General features: G+C 45.2%; 2 protein-coding genes across 2 annotated transcripts in view; one reads left to right on the top strand and one right to left on the bottom strand.

The window, feature by feature from the left end:
* Nucleotides 1-19,987, bottom strand: part of LOC119646278 (LIM domain transcription factor LMO4-B-like) — a 273,183-nt gene that overhangs the window by 77,819 nt on the left and 175,377 nt on the right. The gene's annotated exons all lie outside the window — the stretch shown is intronic.
* Nucleotides 3,532-18,125, top strand: LOC119646276 (SET and MYND domain-containing protein 4). The gene is made up of 7 exons (XM_038046685.1): nt 3,532-3,871; nt 15,958-16,153; nt 16,220-16,543; nt 16,730-16,972; nt 17,035-17,373; nt 17,435-17,774; nt 17,835-18,125. Exons 1-7 carry the CDS (start codon nt 3,565-3,567, stop codon nt 18,030-18,032), a joined length of 1,947 nt encoding a protein of 648 aa, XP_037902613.1. The 5' UTR covers nt 3,532-3,564; the 3' UTR covers nt 18,033-18,125.

Here is a 19,987-nt window from a genome sequence, read left to right as displayed (position 1 = left end):
CGACGCAAAACCGGGATGTCCGGAGTTCCTTATTAAGGTAGGCCTAGACCGGATACCGGTTGTTGCGCCGTTCGTGATGATGATGAACTTTATCCTTATCACAGCGGGGCTCTGATTGTGGTCAGAAACTCAATCCGTTATAAAGACTGTGCGGTTAAGTAGAGAAAACAAATACCCACGGGAAACAACTACGCCAATGGCGTCAATCATAGAATGAACTTGTCGAAAATCAAACTCTCTCCGCTTTATGCCATCCGTATATCCTATAATAGGGGTAAATCTGTTATAAGTGACACTTTTTACCTTTTTCAATATCATGTGAATGAGTCTGGCAATTGCTAGTGAAGCTCCGATAGCAAAACTAGTTTCGGCCGGCTAATTAACCAGTCATACCTGACCATGACAGCAAGCTTAAAAGCCCAAACCTGGACCTTTATTATTCCCAATTCACTCCGAAAACCTCACAATTCCTCGCTCGTATACGCGCTCCTGCTTTGCACCTCTTGAACATGTAACCTTCTGCTCTATATTTTCAGCACACAGTTTCTAGTGGATACCACCCTTATTTGGCCTAAGACATCTAAAACAGCGCTTGAGGGACACCTGCTAATCAACCCTTCCTTCCTCTCGCTGGAAACGATCTCAAATTCTCGGTATTTACGTACTAGTTGAAGTAGTATCTCTTCAAAGACTGACGGGAAAGTTTCGTAGGTAGAACATCAACGATACAAGAGCCCTCAATTCCCTCTCTCCCTACGTGGTCGGTGATCCAAGTCTGTTCAAAATCTCAGCACTCAGCCAGATTTCATTTGCACCACAAACAGGAGTGTTTTTATGGCAGTCCAACGTTCATCAATAGTCTCCAATGAACTCTTCAAGATTTCTGGCGTCTGGTCTAGCGGGTTCCGAAAACATATCGTGTTTGGGCTTAAGGGTTCGGGACTCACTGCCCCTGAGAGAAGGTGCGAACGCAATACCCCTGTGACCATCAAGTGATAATCCCGCTCGAGGCCGACATCACCGTCACTTTTGCTTCGAACATCCCAAAGATAACTACGAAATATACTGCTTACCCCGACATGGTGGATTTGATTAGACGTGTGCCAGCTGAAACCCAACTGACTTTATGGTGGACCACCATTGTTATTACGATCCCTTGGATCGTGTTTACGCATCATATGTCCGAGCAAAGTGTGATCAGAGTCCAACGTCCAACGATTCAAATCTCCCATCACGGTCGCAATGTCCCCTTTTCGAAGCCCCTCCTAGACCGCATAGATCCCTCCTCTGATACGCAATACTGTACTATTGAGATTTTCTTCATTATGGACGGAAGTCTCGCAGCTTTTGTCTAATATCAGCTCTCCGGACATAAAACTGCGTTTAGCGAATGGGGGGTAAGCATTGATCCCACTGTCAGCAGACTTGCCAGGGTTCAGTAGCACAGTACTGTAAGAAGGACAAGGTAGCGTCGCTCCATGTTACCTCGCTTAACCCTGGATTATCCAGCTTGTGCTGCTGTGATTCTCGCTAAATCTGGAACAAGTAACCACTCTGGGGAGCCTCGGTACCATCGTCGATAAACGGTCGCTTATTCCAGAATCCTCTCATTAACCGTGGATGAAAGTAAAATGTCAAAGCCGAAAGGTCAGTCCGCCTCTCGTAATTTTTGAATCCTCAGGTCTTTAGTTGACAACCAGAAGTTTTAGTTTTATATCCTTTTATGACTTGAATACCTCAGGAGGACACCGACTACCCGACGTAATAATAAAATAGTATTAATCCAAATGGATTTTATTCTACCTACTCATTGGGACGGCTGAGTATTGTATAGCCATTCAGACTATAGTGACCCTTCGCTACTCGTCTCCCAAAGAGGTTTTAGATCATCTGAGGCAAAGCCACCAAATTGAAAGTGGAAAGCAAAGTTAAGAACGGAAAATGAAAGAAGAGCGGTGCGTTCTTAGCAGTTCCATTGTCGGCTTACTATTTGCCCTATTCTGGTCACTTTTCAGTTTTTTAATGGAGAACGAAATAAGGACCGATAGCTGACAATAACCAATAATAAGAAAGTGACATAAATATGGGATCCATGTCAACAGAATACATAAAAAAAACCCTTCCGATAGAATAAGGAATCTCCCCGTGATAAACAAAATCGACAACACTTTCTTTACCCAATAATCTTTATTGCCAACTATACGTTGTATATGCTTGGATTCCCTTGTCATAGAGTTAATTGCTTCGGGTAGATTACCGCGGGCTCCTCACCATTCGATGTTCATCGCGTCGCACACTCCCTGACGGAAACACATCACGTGATTAATGGCTTTTTGAAATTTGATGTTTGATTTTGATTTAATTAAAGTTTTTTAATTAAGTTACCCGCCCCCCCCCTGGCCTTGGCTGGCTCCCAAATGCCTGTCTCTCCCGACCGTAGAAGCAATGATAGTCGTCGCTGGTACCAAGATCCATTCCATGTTGATTGAGTGACTCCCCAGCTAATTAAGTTGATTGTTTGGGCCCCAACTATCATGTAGAAATTAGTGTTTGTCTGTTCATTGTTGTGCCATAGTATCTGGCATTCTCTCAACCCCTCAGTGCCTCGGTCCCTCAGTTCGCCCGGTACTCCCGGCCCGGGCTGTCCTGAGCTTCATTAACAATTCCCCATATCGTCGTCTAGTGAATTCCACTTGGTCTAGTAGGCACTAGGCGTAAGGCACCAGTGCATTGCCTTCGCAAACTTGGTCTATTATTCGCCTAATCTCCAAGATCTGGCGATTTTTCATCGCAGTTTTGGTATTGGGTTTCAGAAACTTCCCCCCACTCCCATGCTTCCCTATGTCGTTGCGAACACTGCAAATGGTTCCTTGCTCCTTCTCTGAGCGCACGTGATAAATGGCTTCTGATAATTTTCTTAATTATATTTTGTGTTAATCGAAGTGGAGTCTCTCCCAGTCGCCGCTAACTTAATTAATTCTGCTCCCATTGGAACCGCTATTATAGTCGATACGATGTTCGTCGTTAATGGAAAACTCAATGTGAGGACAGTGTCTCCTCGAATGCTGGGAAAATGTTTAGGATGGTACTCGTAGTGTGGATTGTTCAGACGATGTTATAGTTTTTCAATTTGGGGGTGAACATAAACACGGAAGTAAGACCGTTTAGCTGGTGATATTGCGCAATTGTTTGCAGAGGCAATTAAGGTGGGATGATGGGCAATGTAAGACATGCCAAACACTTACGGAAAATGAGAGGAGAGGTAATGAATCCCAACGTTTTTTAGAATGGATTGACTCGGCTGCATCCCAAGGATCCTTTTCATATCGCTTTCCACTTGCTTCAGAGTGCATATGTACATACGTGCGCACCCGGATACAATAAGACCAGAAAAACATCTTACAAGAGCCCCCAATGCAGCCAAACTTCCATCGCATCCAGTGCTAAAAATAGCATTTCCCTGCTCAAATTAGAATCTCCCATACACATCTCCCTCAGAATGAGAAGCAAAAATCTTCAGTTCTCGTTTTCGCTATCACTCGATCTAACTTGCCTCCCTTTAAGATGACCGCGACCTCGGAAAATCCGGAATTTTTCCCAGATTATTATGAGAAAGTCAAGAAATTAATCAACCCCAATGATATCAACGCGTTGGGAAACTTTAAAACCGATTTAGAACGAATCCAACATGTTTCAAAAATTAGTGTTGTTAGTGAAAATAAAGTGAAAATCAATCGCGAATTTCCCGGAAAATCAGAGGAAAATGCACTAAAATTGAAACAAATCGGAAATGAAGCGTTTCGGAATAAAAAATGGACAGAGGCTCTGATGTTGTACAGTAAGAGCTATGTGTCCATGCCTGGGGAAAAAGGTGAGAAAGTGAAAGTCGAAAGAAAACCAAAAAGGAAAAGTGTTTTAACCTCAATTGTGCCGAGTACGAGGAAAATAGCACGTTGTGCAATTTACATAGCAGCTGGGTCCAAAAAGTCGTAGCCAGAGTAGCGTCAATTCTCTCTTGAAATTCTGCGCCGTAATAAAAGTGTTGATAAGGTGTTCAGAGGAGAATTCGACTTAAGAATATAAATAAATCATTAATAAATGAAGGCAAAGAAGAATTGGTGGTTTAGTTAGGATAGAAACAACCCATCTGACGCCGCTGCTTCCCAGGTGTTGTGCTCCTTAAAAGAATCCAAAAGCAGAAGCCGGCCGAAGATGAACTAAACAAAAATTAGTTGAGATACCTCTTGACACCATCAACGGGAACCTAATGAATTTAATTTCTGAACTATCTTGCAAATTCCAAACAAGTCCTGTGAAAGGTAGAAGTAGACCTCATGACCAAATCCCGAAAAAAACACGAACGTTTTAATCAGGTTACCATGCATTAGTGGCACAAATAGGTAAGGTTCTGCGAAAATACACTATCAAATCGGTGTTGAAACAGCCCTGGGTACGCCAAATTTGTCTGAAACCGTTTCACACATTATTTCAGGTCACACTTCCACTCTTCCGTCTTAGAGGGCCTGCAAGCCAGGGAGTTCCTTATACCAACGGAAGAATGCCAGTCGGCTTCTCTTTGACAGCGCTCATCAGCATATATCCCCTGTGTCTGCACAAAGTTGTTCACCAATTCCAACCCACTTTCCATAAGAAAAAAAGCTAGGAACAGCGTCATCAACCCATTGCATAATACACACGCAGGAGATGGGGCCTTCTCAATCTAGTGCAAGGACTAAAAAGCTCCCTATCCGCTTAGAAACTTGACTGGAGAGAAAACCATGCTTTCGATTCAGTCTTGGATCTAAATTCCTATTTAGTCGCGCAGTCCATTCTCCTGTTGACTCGTTTTGGCAACGGATTTGCACCTCATTTAGTATGTGCTGCCGCTCTTAACAAGCAACCACCTCCTTTGAGTCTCCTCCCTGGCAATTACACATGGCCTTGCGATCCTTGGGAGGAAGGGAACAGGAATCACTCCCACGATCACTATCACGGTCAGTTCTGAGATAGTGCGCTGCCCAAACGCAGCACGTCCCTACTTGCGAAACACACTTACCATACACCTCCTTGCTATGAGCATCAGTTCATTTCTCGCGCCGTCGAACAGGACCACCACGTTGCACTGATTATAAGACGTCTCCTGGTGATTATAAGACATCTCCTGGTAGACTTAAGGCCGAAAGTCCAGTTGCATCCTTGTCCGCGATTGCTCTGATTTTCTCGGAAAGACTCATCTTTGAGTCGAGCGTTAATCTAAGGTACTTAATCGTTGATTTTGAATCTATTATCAACTCACAGATCGATACGGGACGCAGGTTCCGGATTTTCTTTTTAGTCAGGATGAGTACTTCGGTTTTTCTAGCGTAAGGACGAAACCATGAGCAGCTGTGCATTCGCTTACCCATCGCATCAATATGCCAATTCTGCTTTGTGTCTCTTCAGCCTTGCATTCGGACACAACTGCCGGAATATCTTCTGCATAACCGACCAAGCGCTACTCTCTCAACAAACTAGGACAACAGCATTCCAGAGGTCCAGCCCAAGGATAGATGCTACTCCCGATGCCATCTCCATTCCCCTCTGGCCCTCTACCGTTTCAATATTTGTAAGAGATAAGCCGAGACGTGGAATTTCACAAAATTAAAGGCATTTCTGACATCAAACATCGAGATAGGCCTCAGTTCAACGAACGGCATCCACGACCAACATGACGGCATCCCCTACTCTAAAACTGATTTGTCTATCAGATAAGTTCCCAGAAGCACGTATCGTTTAACCAAGTCGACTCCTGATGAATTTTTTGAATTCTAACCTGAGTCTGCCAAGCATACGTATATATATGGTTGCCTTTCACCCATTGGTGGGGTATAGCGCGTCAACCACACTTGCTCGCCATCGCTTGCGGTTACCTGAAAGACCCTTCAGCTCCTCCCACGACTTCCTGTGACGCTCACACTCGTCCTTTACTGTGCAGCCACAAGTGCCCTTGGGGCGACCCACTCGACCCTCTTGAGAGAGTGGATTTCACTGCATGGCATAGCCCGCAATGCAATTGTCGCCCCTCCTATCCACTGCTACTTCCATCTTCCTATTACATCGCATATGAGTGCCATGCTTGTGCGCTGACCAAGCTGTTTGTTTGAGATAGTGTCAGGCCAGCGTACTCCGATGATACGACGCAGACAGGTATTGATGAAAGCTTGGAGCTTTTGAGTAACTGTGGAGTTCACTTTCCTCGTGCTACTCCCATACAGACACAGAAAGAACACCAGCACAAAGTAGTCTCAACTTGATCTTCGTGTTGAGATAACTGCATTTCCAGATTTTAAACCGGGCAGCGAAAGCGTTGCTAAGGTGTTCGGCAACATCTAATTCAGTGCCTCCATTGTCGGGAATCAAGCTTCCAAGATGTACAAATTGATCGACGCTTTTGACGCTCTCCCCATTAATTGCAGATAGGGACAGTGCGATGACCCGTTAGACTGAGAACCTTGGTTTTGTTGGTCTTCAGTCCAACTTCAACTCTGCTTGCCCCTCTTTCCAAACCAGCCTGCTCTCTGTTGAACAAGCTTTCATTGATACACTCCAGGATTATTTTAGCTATTATCTTTGCGACGACAGGGAGCACGCATATATCCCTTCAATTGTCACACTCAAAATCTTTCGCTTCCCTGACCAGCGCAATAGCAAATTTTCTCTTGTCACGGCGTACACTACGCTGAATTTCTCGGGATTTCGCTCGGTATCAGAAATAGAAGGCGTCACGCCCATCATCACTCGCAGTAGTTAACCCCTTCCGTTCATTGAACCGCTTCCACAACTCCGCAGTCAGACAGACCGGCAAGCCTAATACTAATCGATATTCTCAGGCGCCTTACTCAGTAGATGTGCCGTTTGAAAGATATCTCTCCCGCGGTCAAGCAACAGGTGGGTTGTACAAGCGGTCAATGTTGGACTTAGTTCCCCAACCCTTCGATAAGTGGCAGACGCAACAAGCATGCGATCGTAAGCAACCATCAGATGGTGATCGGTCAGTTGAAACCCAACTGACTTTTGGTAGGCTCTGTGCTTGAACATTTTACCACCAATGACAAGGCGGTGGAAGCTGCAGGAATCCACGAACCTCCCACCATTACCATCACAGTTACGGTCGCCAAAACCATGTTTCCTCATCATGTGTCCGAGGAAGGTGTTGTCAGATCTCACCTAGGCATTCAGATCACCCATCGCGATGACGATGTCACCTTAGCAAGCTTCTCCTGAACCGCGTTTAGTTGCTCGTAGAAAGCATCCTTCTGCACTACATCAGAAGTCTCTGTTGGTGCGTTTCGGTAGCAGTAGAGTTGCAAAATTTGCAGGTTGCTAGCCCAGAAAAGTTTAGGGTTTCTTTTCCCAAATCAGCGCAAACCTCGCTAGCTTCCAGCGGGAAGAAAAAACGTATACCTCAGTCAAGCGTTGAATGCACCGAGCAGTAGGTCTGGCTAATAGTGGACTACAAGTTTATGTACTGCTGCAGGGATACTATCGGAACCTGGTGCCTTCTTGTTTTCCATAGAGAAGCTTCGTGAAAAGCAGCAGGCAATCCTCAATAGAATAACGCCCATAAAATGCAATCCATCAATTTCATATTAAATGAATGGAGCTACTGCTCTGCTCAGTTTTCCAGGTGACCAATTTATAACCGAATCTCCACGGATCCTCATTCATATCGCTAACTAGGTCCTCCTGAGGAGTCTCCTGTAGTTTTTCAACTCCGTCATTGTAATGCATGCCTTCTTTCGGATGATTAAAAGTTATGCCAAAGGGCGGAGCACATGTCACTCATTCCGCAATTCGGAAATTTCCGCTACCCACTAATAGCTAGAAGGCGAGTACAATGGGCCAACACGGCCTGAGTGCTCAGAAGTTGTAGCTTCTCCCCCACCATACACAATAGTTAGAAGGTCTATAAAGGCTGGGTATCATCCTAGGCATGGGAGCCCTGCAGGCCGTGGTTATCAAGTTCATAACAGAATTTACGGCAGTGTCAGCTGCAATGTCACCGCCCCCATTCTTCCTTTCGGTATTAAGGAGCAGAACATCGAGGGTGTTGATAAACTTGTCACTATCCTGTTTCTGCTGATGGTGCACCGAGCTTGTTGTTACTTGATACATTAAGAGCGCTAGATCCACCTTCACTGTGTTGTCCAAAACCAAAAAAAGCCAATACCTTACAACCAACATCCACGCCAATGTGTCCTAATATAGAGGAGTCGCGCTTGGAAAGTGACTGCCATTACTATTCTAAAGCTCCGAGTTCCGAAGAAGATTACCACATGCCTCCACCCTGTTACCAATGCACTCTAACATGGCCCAATCTCTACAGATCGGGTACTCATAGACTTCTTGAGTTGACGGCAGAAATGGCAGTGGATAGGTTACACTTAAAGAAAGAACGACAGTTCCATTACTGGCTATGCCATTCAGCGGGACAGATGGATTGCCCTAACGGTAACAGTAACATAAAACGGTAAAAAGTCTCGGCTGTATACAACCAAAATGGGGCAAAGGACGAAACCGCCAGGCAATTCGTAAGCAGCTACTCGGCTTCCTCGGACCTCAGACGAAGACACCTTGGTAAGGTTTTCTTCAAAGAAAAGTGTACGCATTCTCTGTTTCTGGAGAATGATCTCAGATTCGCGAAACTCTGCGAACGTAGGCGAGAGGCCGTTGAATGGACGACCTCCGGGGACTGCGGCTCCTCCACTAAACTAACTAGCAAGGGTGGACAGAATTCCAAACAAAGCCTTGAAGTTGGTTGCTAAAAACAGGCACGCATGGTTCATAAGCACACTTGAAAAGTGTATGGCGGAAGGAGTGTTTCCTGACTGGTGGAAAGGGTAGAGGTCGGTTGTGCTACAGAAGCCCCAGAAATTACCTGGAACATCCTCTTCATATTATTATACACCATCTTTCCTTTAGATACTATGGGGAAGTTCTTGGAGAGAATGATATGCAACAGGCTGTTTTCGTTCACCAAGCTAGCGGGTGGTCTATCGGAGCGGCACTATGAAATTAGGAGTACCCATTCTACGGTCATAGATCGTGATCGGGAGCCATTGGCGTTGGTAAGTGATGTGCAATCGTGACGCTGGATATCAGGAACGCCTTTAACTCGGCCAACTGGGGTTGAATTAAAGACTAGGGTACCCCTGGTTACTTACTTCAGATAATCGAGAGTTACCTTTCGGAGAGACTTCTTTGGTTCGAGACCGGCGGTTGTAACAGCAAGTGCTACCGAAGGCTCCATATGGAGACCCCTGCTGAAGAACTCAGTGCGTGTTGAAGTGCTTAGCCATCGCGTACCAAGGGAGGCAACTTCCATTGGTTTTGCAGAAGACCCGGTGGTGGTAGTAATTGCGAAGCACCCCGAGGACGTGGAACTTTATGGAAGTGAAACCATTCATACCATAAAAGCATGGTTACGAATGGTGAAACTACACGTGGGTGACAAAAAAAAACGGAGGCGTTCCTCAAAATCCGGGTCGGTAATCAAGAAGTTGTATCAAAATCGATCATTAGAAACCTGGGGGTTGTTATCGATACCAAGTTAAATTTTAAGGAGTAGAAAAGGCCCAAAAACTATTTCGTCTCTAGCAAGCGTGATGGCTAATATTGGAGTACCAAAATGTAGTTAAATTTTGTCTTGGAATTGAAGGAGTCCTAAGTCCAAGTCCAAGAAAAAGAAGACGAGGCAGATCCTACCTAAGATGGGGCGATGGCGTAGATCAGGACGCCAGACAGCTTTTCGGGATATCGAATTGGTGTACCTCGGTGCAAAACCGGGATGTCTGCAGTTCCTTATTAAAGCAGTCCTAGACCGGATACCGGTTGTTGCGCCGTTGATGATGATGATGATAAGTCCACCACCTATCTGATGGCAGACCGGACCCGTTGGGAAGCAACTTACTTTCACATTAGTTACCAGCTGCACATCTTAGGGGTGGTGAGATCCTGTTATAAGCGGCTCCAGCCTGGGCGGGTGCATTGGACTACATGGTGAACTGAAGAAGGGCGAGTTCGGCATAAAGGTTATTTACGCTGAGGGTGGGCAGTCCATATAGGATAGTATCTGGTGATGCAGTGTGTGTCATGCGGGAATGATTCCCTAGGATCTCCTAGTGAAAGAAGCACACAATCTCTACCAGAGGAGGAGGGCGAAACCATTAAACGTGACTGCAGACTTCCGGGAAGCCATCAAAAGAGCTATACAAGGGATGCAGCAACGGTGAGATATGTTAATTCCGGAAGTGGCCGCTCGATTCATGCACTGATTCCATGTATTGAGAGATGCATCATGGTGGTGTAAACCAACCCCCTGCCAAGAATTAATACATCATGGCGGTCTCGCGGAATACTGGGGGAGGGGGGGGGGGAGAGAGGTGTGATTTGAGTGAGAGACAATGCTGCAGCCTGGGGCAGCAACGTCTTCAAATATTACCATCTCCTTCCATATCAATTGGTGTATTTAAATCACCATAAACTTGCAGATGGTTCCTTGAAGGAAACTCTTCAGACCACAAATCGTTTTCGGCCCATTTTCAACCATGCGGACCCCTCTCACACTTTTAAACCCCCAAACCTAAGACAACAAATCTATTACCCTTGTTCTCGTTAGGATCTCGACAACGCTAAACACAAGATCCCAACGGCCTATCCAAATATCAGCCTCACTTGTCCCCCCTAAGTACCAAGCACAGAGAAGAATGCTGCATAAACTGATCAGTTCATCCTTTTTTCAACGTATCTATTCATTACAATCTTTACAGAAGCGGATGTCTCTATATTGCTTGCCAATAGATCAGCAGCTCTATTCCATATGAACATGAAGTTCACAGAATGCCTAGCCGACATTAAAAGAGCAATCGACAAAGGATACCCAAAGGACATGATGTACAAACTCCAGGAGAGACGCGCACAGTGCCGATCCCTCTACCAAGAAGAACTGGACTGGAATGCGCAGCACGTTCTCTCCCCATAAAGTGACTTACGAATCCCATCCCACCCATAAGAAAAAAAAGCTCTGATCGGCGTCATCCACCATCCCAATGGCAGGTAGGACGGAAAACCTCCATGCCCACTTATAAGCTGGGTAAAGAAATAGTCAACCCCACTATGGTTTCGTCGCGAGACTTAGTTGACCATGAGCTGTGTAGTCCATCCGGCTTTTGATTTGTTTTGCAAGAGAGTTGCGTTCCTTAGTAATAAGGACAGTGGGAGACACTCCCGCATCTTCATAGCCAGTTCTGTGACTTAAAATTCTCCCCGCCTTTGGACTTGTGCAAGGTCCTCCTCGACCTCCATGTAAAGAACATCAGTCCATGCCTCCGCGCCGTAGAGCTGAACAGACTACGTTTCACTTATAAAAAAGGACCACTCATGTTTGCCTTCATTCCACTCAACTCATTCCCCTCATTCTTCAGACATGTCGAACCTTGGCAGACTATCGCAAGAAGCATTGCAAAGGTCCGGGCTTGGGATACATCTCTATGCTACCCCCTATGTGATCTTCATCCTCTTCTGGCCGTCTAGCGTCTCGTAGAACAGAATGCGGTCTATCAGAAGATCCTTAATTATCCGTAAAATAACTCGGCACTTGAAATGAATTTTCTAGGGTGCTTAGCGAAGGAATGCCTCCGGAACGTTGACGTGGATTCGGTGTTTCATACTACGCGCCTTGTTCTTATCTCGTTTTCAAAAATCCGCTTCTCTCTGTAGCCTAGCTGAGGCGTGTGCTGTTCAAGTACTAGCACTGAAGTCTTCCTAAACCAGGATCAATCCTTCCGTGCCCAAAACAGCGTCCCCAGGACATCGAGCCTGGGTCCTCCTGCCTTCTATGTCAAATGGAAATTGAAACGTATCAAATTAGGTCCTTGTTTCGGTTTGTGATTTGCAGGACGTCAGCACAGAGCTGACGAGAACTTTCAGTGTGCACCGGTGAATACCGGTTCGATCTTTACCGGGAGACTTTTTTAAGGCTACTACCTAGGATGCAGTTGTAATGCCTGCCTGGGTCAGTACGATTTGTTCCAGAGCCTCAGAGATACCGAAGATGTTGGTAGACCTTAGCGAGTTTATTTGAGCGGTGCCTGAATTGCAGGTGAAAAAAACCTCAAACTAACTGATACGACCAAATTTTTTTTGGGGTAGGGTAGGCGACTGCGTTTAAGCACAGCGTATTGGACTCGCGCAACAGTACACCGTCGGACTACCAACTAAAAATCTGCCAGCCATAAGAGAACTAGCCTGGAAACGTTTGACACATTACTTACTAGCACTTCCGCTTTCCCAGCTTTGGGAGCCTTTAGGTCGGAAAATTCAGTGATTCAATGACAGCTGCTATATGCGTTTGTCTTTCGGTGGCGAGATAGGTTCTTCCAGATTGGTTTTGACACTTTGCCTGATTGGATTCAAGAGGTCTTCAAATTAATATCTAACATGTAAACCCAGATTGGATTGAGTCATTTCCTATCAACGCAAACATTTAGATCTACCTTAGCTTTGGTTATTTTTACCATGCAGATAGCATGACGGTACCATTGAAGACGCCGGTCTAGCAATTCCTACACAATGAACGCTAATATTCTTTTTTCGCACATGATCATTATGTGCTATTCCACCAATCCAATGCAAGATCCTCGTCTTAATTACCGCGAGGCGACGTTCATTTCTTTGGTAGGAGACAGTAGACGATGACACCAATAAGAAGAGGATACGACCAACTTGTTATTTAGATCCATCCAACATAAGCTCAGAGAAGCTATGAAACGAGGACGGCGTTGTTACAAATGATTTTATAATGATAGAGAGGGGGAGGTTTTTTTAGAGTGAATTAAGCAATGATTTAGTGGGTAGAAACCCTACATACTCGTTGGGTTCTGAAAATGTCTACCTTAGCAGGAAAAGAAGATTACCTTACTCTGGCAAATTATTCGATGTGGGCGTGACGTTTGTTTGCGAACCTTACGGAGTTCACGGTAGTTCTACGTAGGTTAAAGGTTCATCTGGAAAAGATAGAAACAGTGACATTCCCGGAAGCCGGCTTTGTAAGGACACAACGGCGCACGTGTCTAAAGCGGTTTCGCCCCTACCAGTACCAGTAGCGTAATACGAGGAGATACTAGACAGCTTAGTGTTGGATGCTAGAGACCACAGCCCCAAAATTATTGCTGGGAATTTCAACGCATGCAACTTGGGCTGGAAAGACTGAGTGACGAAGACCAGGGTTCAAATCATGCTTCAACCATCCACGGAGCAGAATATTGTACCAGTCAATGTTAGATGCGTCCACCTTCCGATCGTCGACTTGACTTACCTCAGTACCACTTTGGCGAGAAGAATAATCTGCCGAGACATTAGAAATGGAGAAGATGGCAGTCGGATGCCCAACAGAAGTGGAGAAACATGGATAAGTAGCTGGTCCACTGGAGCTTTCGAAGGGCATTCATTTCTGATGGCTTGAGCAGGTTGTCGTGAATCGAAGGAAACGATGCTGGAAAAGGTGAGTTAGCTATGTCGACGGGTACCTGACGTACGCGACTCTACAATGCCGAGACGGCCTTTCTACCACAGTAGGTAACCAAAACATAGGAAATCTCGCTGTTGAAATCACCGTATCTACGAGCTAGGAGGGTTTGCTAAAAGACAAGAGGGAGGCCAGAACGTTGGTAGATGACAAAAGAATACCGCAATCTTCGGAGTAGCCTTAAGAAGACCGTACGGAGAAATGAGCGGAATTGTTACTGGCATATATGCCTTGAGGCAAATATGAACCCGTGGGGCATTGCTTAGAAGGCTGTAATGAACAAGAATCTTAGGCAGATGGGATTCCGAACAAAGCCTTGAAGTTGACTGCTAAAATCAGGCACACATGGTTCATAAGCATATTTGAAAAGTGCATGCTGGAAGGAGTCTTTTCCGACTGGTGGAAAAGGTAGAGGTCGGTTCTGCTACAGAAGCCCAAAAATCATCTGCAGCATCCTCTTCACTTCACGCTATCTTTGTGTTAGACACTATGGGGAAGTTGTTGGCGATCCTGATGTTGGATATCAGGAACACCTTTCGCTCGGCCAACTGGGGTGGGATTAAAAGCCAGGTTGCTGTGGTTACTTAGCTCAAATAATCAAGAGTTACCTTTCGGAGAGACTTCTATGGTACAAGATGGGAGGTTGTGACAACAGGTGCTCCCGAAAGCCCCTGCTGTGGAACTTAATATTTGACGGAGTGTTCTACTTTTGCGTTCCAAAGGAGGCAACTTTCATTGGTTTTGCAGACGACCCGGTGGTGGTAGTAGTTGCAAAACACCCCAGGGACATGGAACTTTATGGAGGTAAAACCATTCATGACATGATCGCATGGTTACGAATGGTAAAACCACATGTGGGCGACGAAAAAACGGAGGCGTCCAATATTACCAATCGCAGGAAACGCAATACTGTCAAGATCCTGGGAGTAATTATCGATGAACTTGAAGGGGCACCTGAATTACATTCGAGAGAAGGCCCAAAAACTAGTTCGTCTCTAGCAAGGATGCTGACTAATATTGGATGGCCAAAATATAGCTAAATTTTGTTTAGGAATTGAGAGAGTCCTAAGTTGATGACAGACCGGGCCAGTTAAGAAGCAGCTCTTCCATGGTTGTGGTCCTTGGATCGCTTAGTCGAAGCAATTCATCAGACGCAGCCTCACCTCTTCCCTGGCAGCAGCGTAATCGAAGTGGCTGCAAGGTGGTACTGCTCTTTTATATAAATTCCAAAACAAAGCCGCGGAATAAAAATTCAGATCTAAAGCCGACTGAAGTTAGACTAAATTTTGTTAGTCTACCACCCACTTGATGGCGGACCGGACCAACCGGGAAGCAACTTACTTCCACGTTAGTTGCCAGCTACATATCTCAGGGGTGGTAAGATTCATACTGATATAAGCGACTCCTGCCGCGGCAGGTGCACTGGACCACATGGTGAACCGAGAAGAGAGAGTTCAGCATAAAGACTAATTATGCTGGGGGTGTATCTGGTGAGGCAGTGTGTGTCATGCGGGAATGATTCGTTCGGATCTTCTTGTGAATGAGACACACAGTCTCTACCAGAGGAGGAGGTTAAATCTATCCAAGGTGACTGCGGACTTCCGAAAAGCCACCATAAGAGCTGTACAGGAGAGGACAACAACGGTGAGATATGTTAATTCCGGAAATGGCCGCTGGATTCATACACTGATTGCACGTATTGAGAGTTGCATCGAGCGAAATTATGGAGAATTGACTTACCATCTAACAGAGTTCCTTACAGGACACAGTGGATACAAGAAGTACTTGCATCGCTTCGGATTGGACTAGTCCTTAGACTGTCCCGAATGTGTCACTACTCCCGAGCACCCGAAACATCTGTGATTCGCCAATGAAAGAGGTAGGTTAAACTACGCCCTCAAAGTAGTTATCGGCCCCGTGAATCTCGTTGAGCGCGGTGAACGCAGCAATAAAGCACAACGGACGCGTAGCTTAATCATGGTGGTGTAAACCAACCCCTCTGCCAAGAAGTAATACATCATGGTAGTCTCGCGGAACATTGGGGGGGGGGGGGGAGGGGTGATTTGAGTGAGAGACAAACCAAGACACTGCTACAACCTGGGGCAGCAACCTCTTTAAATATTACCATCTCCTTCCATATCGATTGGTTTATTTAAATCACCATAAACTTCCAGATGGTTCCCTCTCACACTTTTAAACCCCCAAACCTAAGCTAGCAAATCTACTACCCTTGTTCTCGTTAGGATCTCGACAACGCTCTAACTAAACACAGGGTCCAAACGGCCTATCCAAATGTCAGCCTCACTTGACCCCTCCGAGGACCTAAGCAAATTTTGCATAGACTGATCAGTTAATCCTTTTTTTAACGTATCTATTCATAACGATATTTTCAGAAGCGGATGTCTCTATATTGCTTGCCAATAGATCGGCAGCTCTATTCCATATGAACAAGTTCACAGAATGCCTGGCTGATATTAAAAGAGCGATCGACAAAGGATACCCAAAGGACATGATGTACAAACTCCACGAGAGACGTGCACAATGCCATCTCGCCAATAAAAATTTTATCGAAGCCATGGAGTCATTTAAGTAATTATTCTTCTAATTTTACTACTGAACTCATCCCCTTCATATATAAAATGCTATAAATTCCAGGAACACCATCACCGCCCTGGATGACTGCAAGCTACCTCTGGAGAAACGCAGCCAAATCGAAAGGAACGCCATAATAATGATCAAAACCCTCGAAAGGGACCAAGTTCCTAAAGCACAAAAGGCTAAGTCCACCCCACATGTCAACCACAAACCCAAGGAATTTGTAAGTGATGCCTTGGGAATAGACCAGAACCCAGATGAGGGTCGGTTTGCCAAAGCGAGTCGGAACATACAAGTTGGGGAGAAGGTTCTTATTGAAAAGCCTTACGCCTTTGCCCTGCTTGAGAAATATAGCAAAACTCATTGTCAAAATTGTTTAAGAAGGTAAGAAGGACAAGGTGCTTTTAAGGATAAAGCAGGCCAGAAAAATATTTTGAATGCACTCATTTGGCTCCAAGGCTTTGTTACGGCAAAACTAATGGCAGAAGCAGTGTTCCTTACACGAACAGAGGAGAAGCCAATGTCAATAACCTCCATCTCTTCCTCTGATCTTTTTGGTTTTTATTCTAGGACAGTCATACCAGTTGCATGCCCCAACTGTGCAGACGTTATATTCTGTTCGGATTCTTGTTTCAAGGAAGCGACTACAACTTTTCACAAATTTGAATGTGGGATCCTTCCATCGATATGGCGTTCAGGAGTCTCTATCAACTGTCACATGGCCCTTCGAATGATAGCCGTCAAGAACTTTGAGTACTTCAGAGATAATTTCGGACAATTTTCAGAGACCCTCCCAATAGAGGAGATAAAAAAGTATTGAAATTTGGAACTAAGTATCAGTTGTATGATTTGAGCTGTCAATTTTGTTGTTCCAGATTATCATCTAGCGATTACCGACGAGTTTACAGTTTAGTGAAACATAGTGACAAGCGTTCGGAATCCAGCTTCTTCCAGTACTCCCTCATGGCACTGTTCCTAAACGATTGCTTAAAAGAAGGAGGATATTTCAAGGAGGATTCAACAAATGAACAGAACCAAATTATTGCCAGCTTGATCATGAGCAATCTACAGATCCTCCAGTACAACACTCACGAAATATTCGAACTGCACAGATCTCAGGAAACTGGTGAAGCCAAGAAAACTGTGTTCGTTGGAGCTGGAATCTACCCGACCCTGGCATTGTTCAACCATTCATGTGATCCTGGAATTGTGAAGTATGCAATGCACTACTCAAACCGGCTTAGTCATGAAAGTCCTGATGAAATCTCTTTACAGATACTACAATGGAACAACAGTCTTTGTTCATGCGGTGAAACCTATCCAAGCTGGTGAGATTATTGCTGAAAATTATGGTCCTTTGTACACACAAGAAACGCTAAGAGAAAGACGCGAGAAAATGGAGGATTTATACCAATTCGAATGTAACTGCACCGCGTGCTCGGAAAATTGGCCGAAATTCGATGAGATGCGGAATGACGTGGTAAGGATACGATGCGATGCAGATACGAAGTGTCCAAATGTGATCGAAATACCATTGGATTGTAACGATTTCATGGTGAGATGCGCCAGGTGCGGTCAATTTACGAATATCTTGAAGGCCTTGAAAGCTATGCAGGTAAGCCATTTATTTCTATCTATCAGAGTGAAGTAGCTGACAGCTGACTCCTTCCTTCAGGACTCGGTTACGATTGACAAAACAGCTAAAAGACTATACGATGCAGGAGAGGTCCAAAAGGCTCTGGAAAAGTATATTGATAAGCTGAAAATTATGCACGAGGTGGTGGCCCCACCGTTCACAGATTACAGCCAGTGTCAGCAGAATATCAAGGACTGCTTCCTTCATTTCGGAAATTCATATTTGTCATCTGAGTAGGAATGCCGGTGAAGACGGTGAGCTCATCTTAAGGAAATACTTTTGGTACCTTTGTTCGCATTTATGTGAATGAATATAATTTTCTTTGTGACAAGAAAAGCTGTGTATCAACTCCCCCCCCTTTCCCTGAGTTCGATGCTATCTTAAACCCTTTTCGTCCTTCTGCAAGGATCTTCCCTCGTAATGGAATCTATGCGATAGTCGGTGGTTGCAAAAACTAAATTTTTGAAAACTGTAATGACTGCAAATTTCCAAAAATGGTCCCAGTACCAATGAAAGCAGTATTTATATAAGAGGTAATCTCAGCGCTGCACCCGTCATGTTTGGTTGAACACAAGAAACATTTCCAAAAGCGAATTCCTTCATCAGGCCCCGAATCAACCCAAAGTGGGAAGGCCGGTCGAAAAGGTAGAAATTGGGACTTTGTTGGTCCATGAAATGACGGAACTCCCTAGAGCAATTACTCTAGAAGCGGTCGTTGGTCTAACTTACCCCTTGGACCCAACCAAAGTTGTCCAATCCCTGCGCCTTATAAATCCCAGGATTCCCATGGACGACTGGGTAATGAACAAGAAGATGGAATTCCAGACAAACAACCAAACTTTTCTGAGAGTGTCTAGAGACACTGCAGAAAGTAAACTATAAGTACGGGTCGGAGTCAGGAACACAAAAGTGAAAGTGTTCTGTTCTGTAAAACCGGACGATGACTTGAATTTGATTGACACCGCCAGTCCGACGGTGCTGACGAACCCCCACGCAAGTAGATCATGCTGAGGGTAACGCAGATAAGTCTGAAGCACTCGACTAATCCGCTTGTCTTCCTCCTAGCAGGAGAGGCTGATCAAGATGGACCTAGAGCATGTGATGTGATCAGCTTCGCCAGGAGAGCTAAAACATTTGACGATCAACATAGCAACCAAAAATCCAAACTGTTGTTAGGCTGGGACGCCAATACATGGCACACGCTTTGAGGCAGCTCAGAAATCAACGAAAACGCAAATCTATCTCTGTATCTATCTTCTATTTCCCCAGCTCGAAGAACTGTGACGGTTGTGAGGAGGTCCTTGATGTCGCCCTACTAACCAACGATGTGATCCTTAGGGTGGAGAACTGCCTGATGCTTCTCAGATTATAGTTGTTTAATTTTCACTCTAGATATCGCCACAGAGGTCTCCAAACCCTCCAGAGACCCCTGGAGGATCGACCGCAAGAAATTTGGTCAAGCACTAACTCTCCAGTGCGCAAACTTGCAAGATTGGCACGACAAACGAACTGGAGTCAAAGGTCGGGTCTCTGGAAAAGGCATTCGATACCGCCTTTAAACTCTCGTGTCCTGCTGAATTCAGCAAGAAGACACTTCTACCGTGGTGGGATGAAAATATGTCCAGGCTCAGGAAGCTGACCAGGGAGATCTTCAACATTTGCTACAGGCATAAATATTGGTAGCTACACGAGGACAGCCTAAAGAATTACAAGTAAGCCATCTTGGTTGGACCATTGCCTGACCATCGAAAGCACCAGTGAATCCACAAAGCTGGATAAATTTCTGTCCAACGAACTTAGGTGCCCATCCTTTATTAAAAAGCCGGAAGGCTCCTGGACGGAAACTTCTGGTGCAACCTTGGAGCTTTTGGTTCAGCCGCACTTTCCCGCTAGCAAGGAAGACTGTGAGTCAGAGCCTAGCTTGGAGGGTTTGCAGCCACCACCAACCATGCGAGGCTATCAAATCAGTAATCGGTAAGATCGGCTGAACTATAAACAGCTTCTCCGCATACACATCTCCGGATCCAGACAGCATAATACCAGTCATGGTACTGGAGCAGTATGAACCCTTTCATGCTGGCTTATCGAGATTTACCGGAGCTGTATCTCTTTAGGACATGTACTACCGTCTTGGAGACGCCTGCGAATGGGTTTCATACCGAAAATGGGCACGTGCGGCTGTGAGTCGGCGA

This window comes from Hermetia illucens, chromosome 1 (assembly GCF_905115235.1).
Source record: "Hermetia illucens chromosome 1, iHerIll2.2.curated.20191125, whole genome shotgun sequence".
Classification (NCBI taxonomy): Eukaryota; Metazoa; Arthropoda; class Insecta; order Diptera; family Stratiomyidae; genus Hermetia; species Hermetia illucens.
Note: the sequence above shows the minus strand (reverse complement) of the source record. Positions and strands in the feature narration are given on the sequence as shown.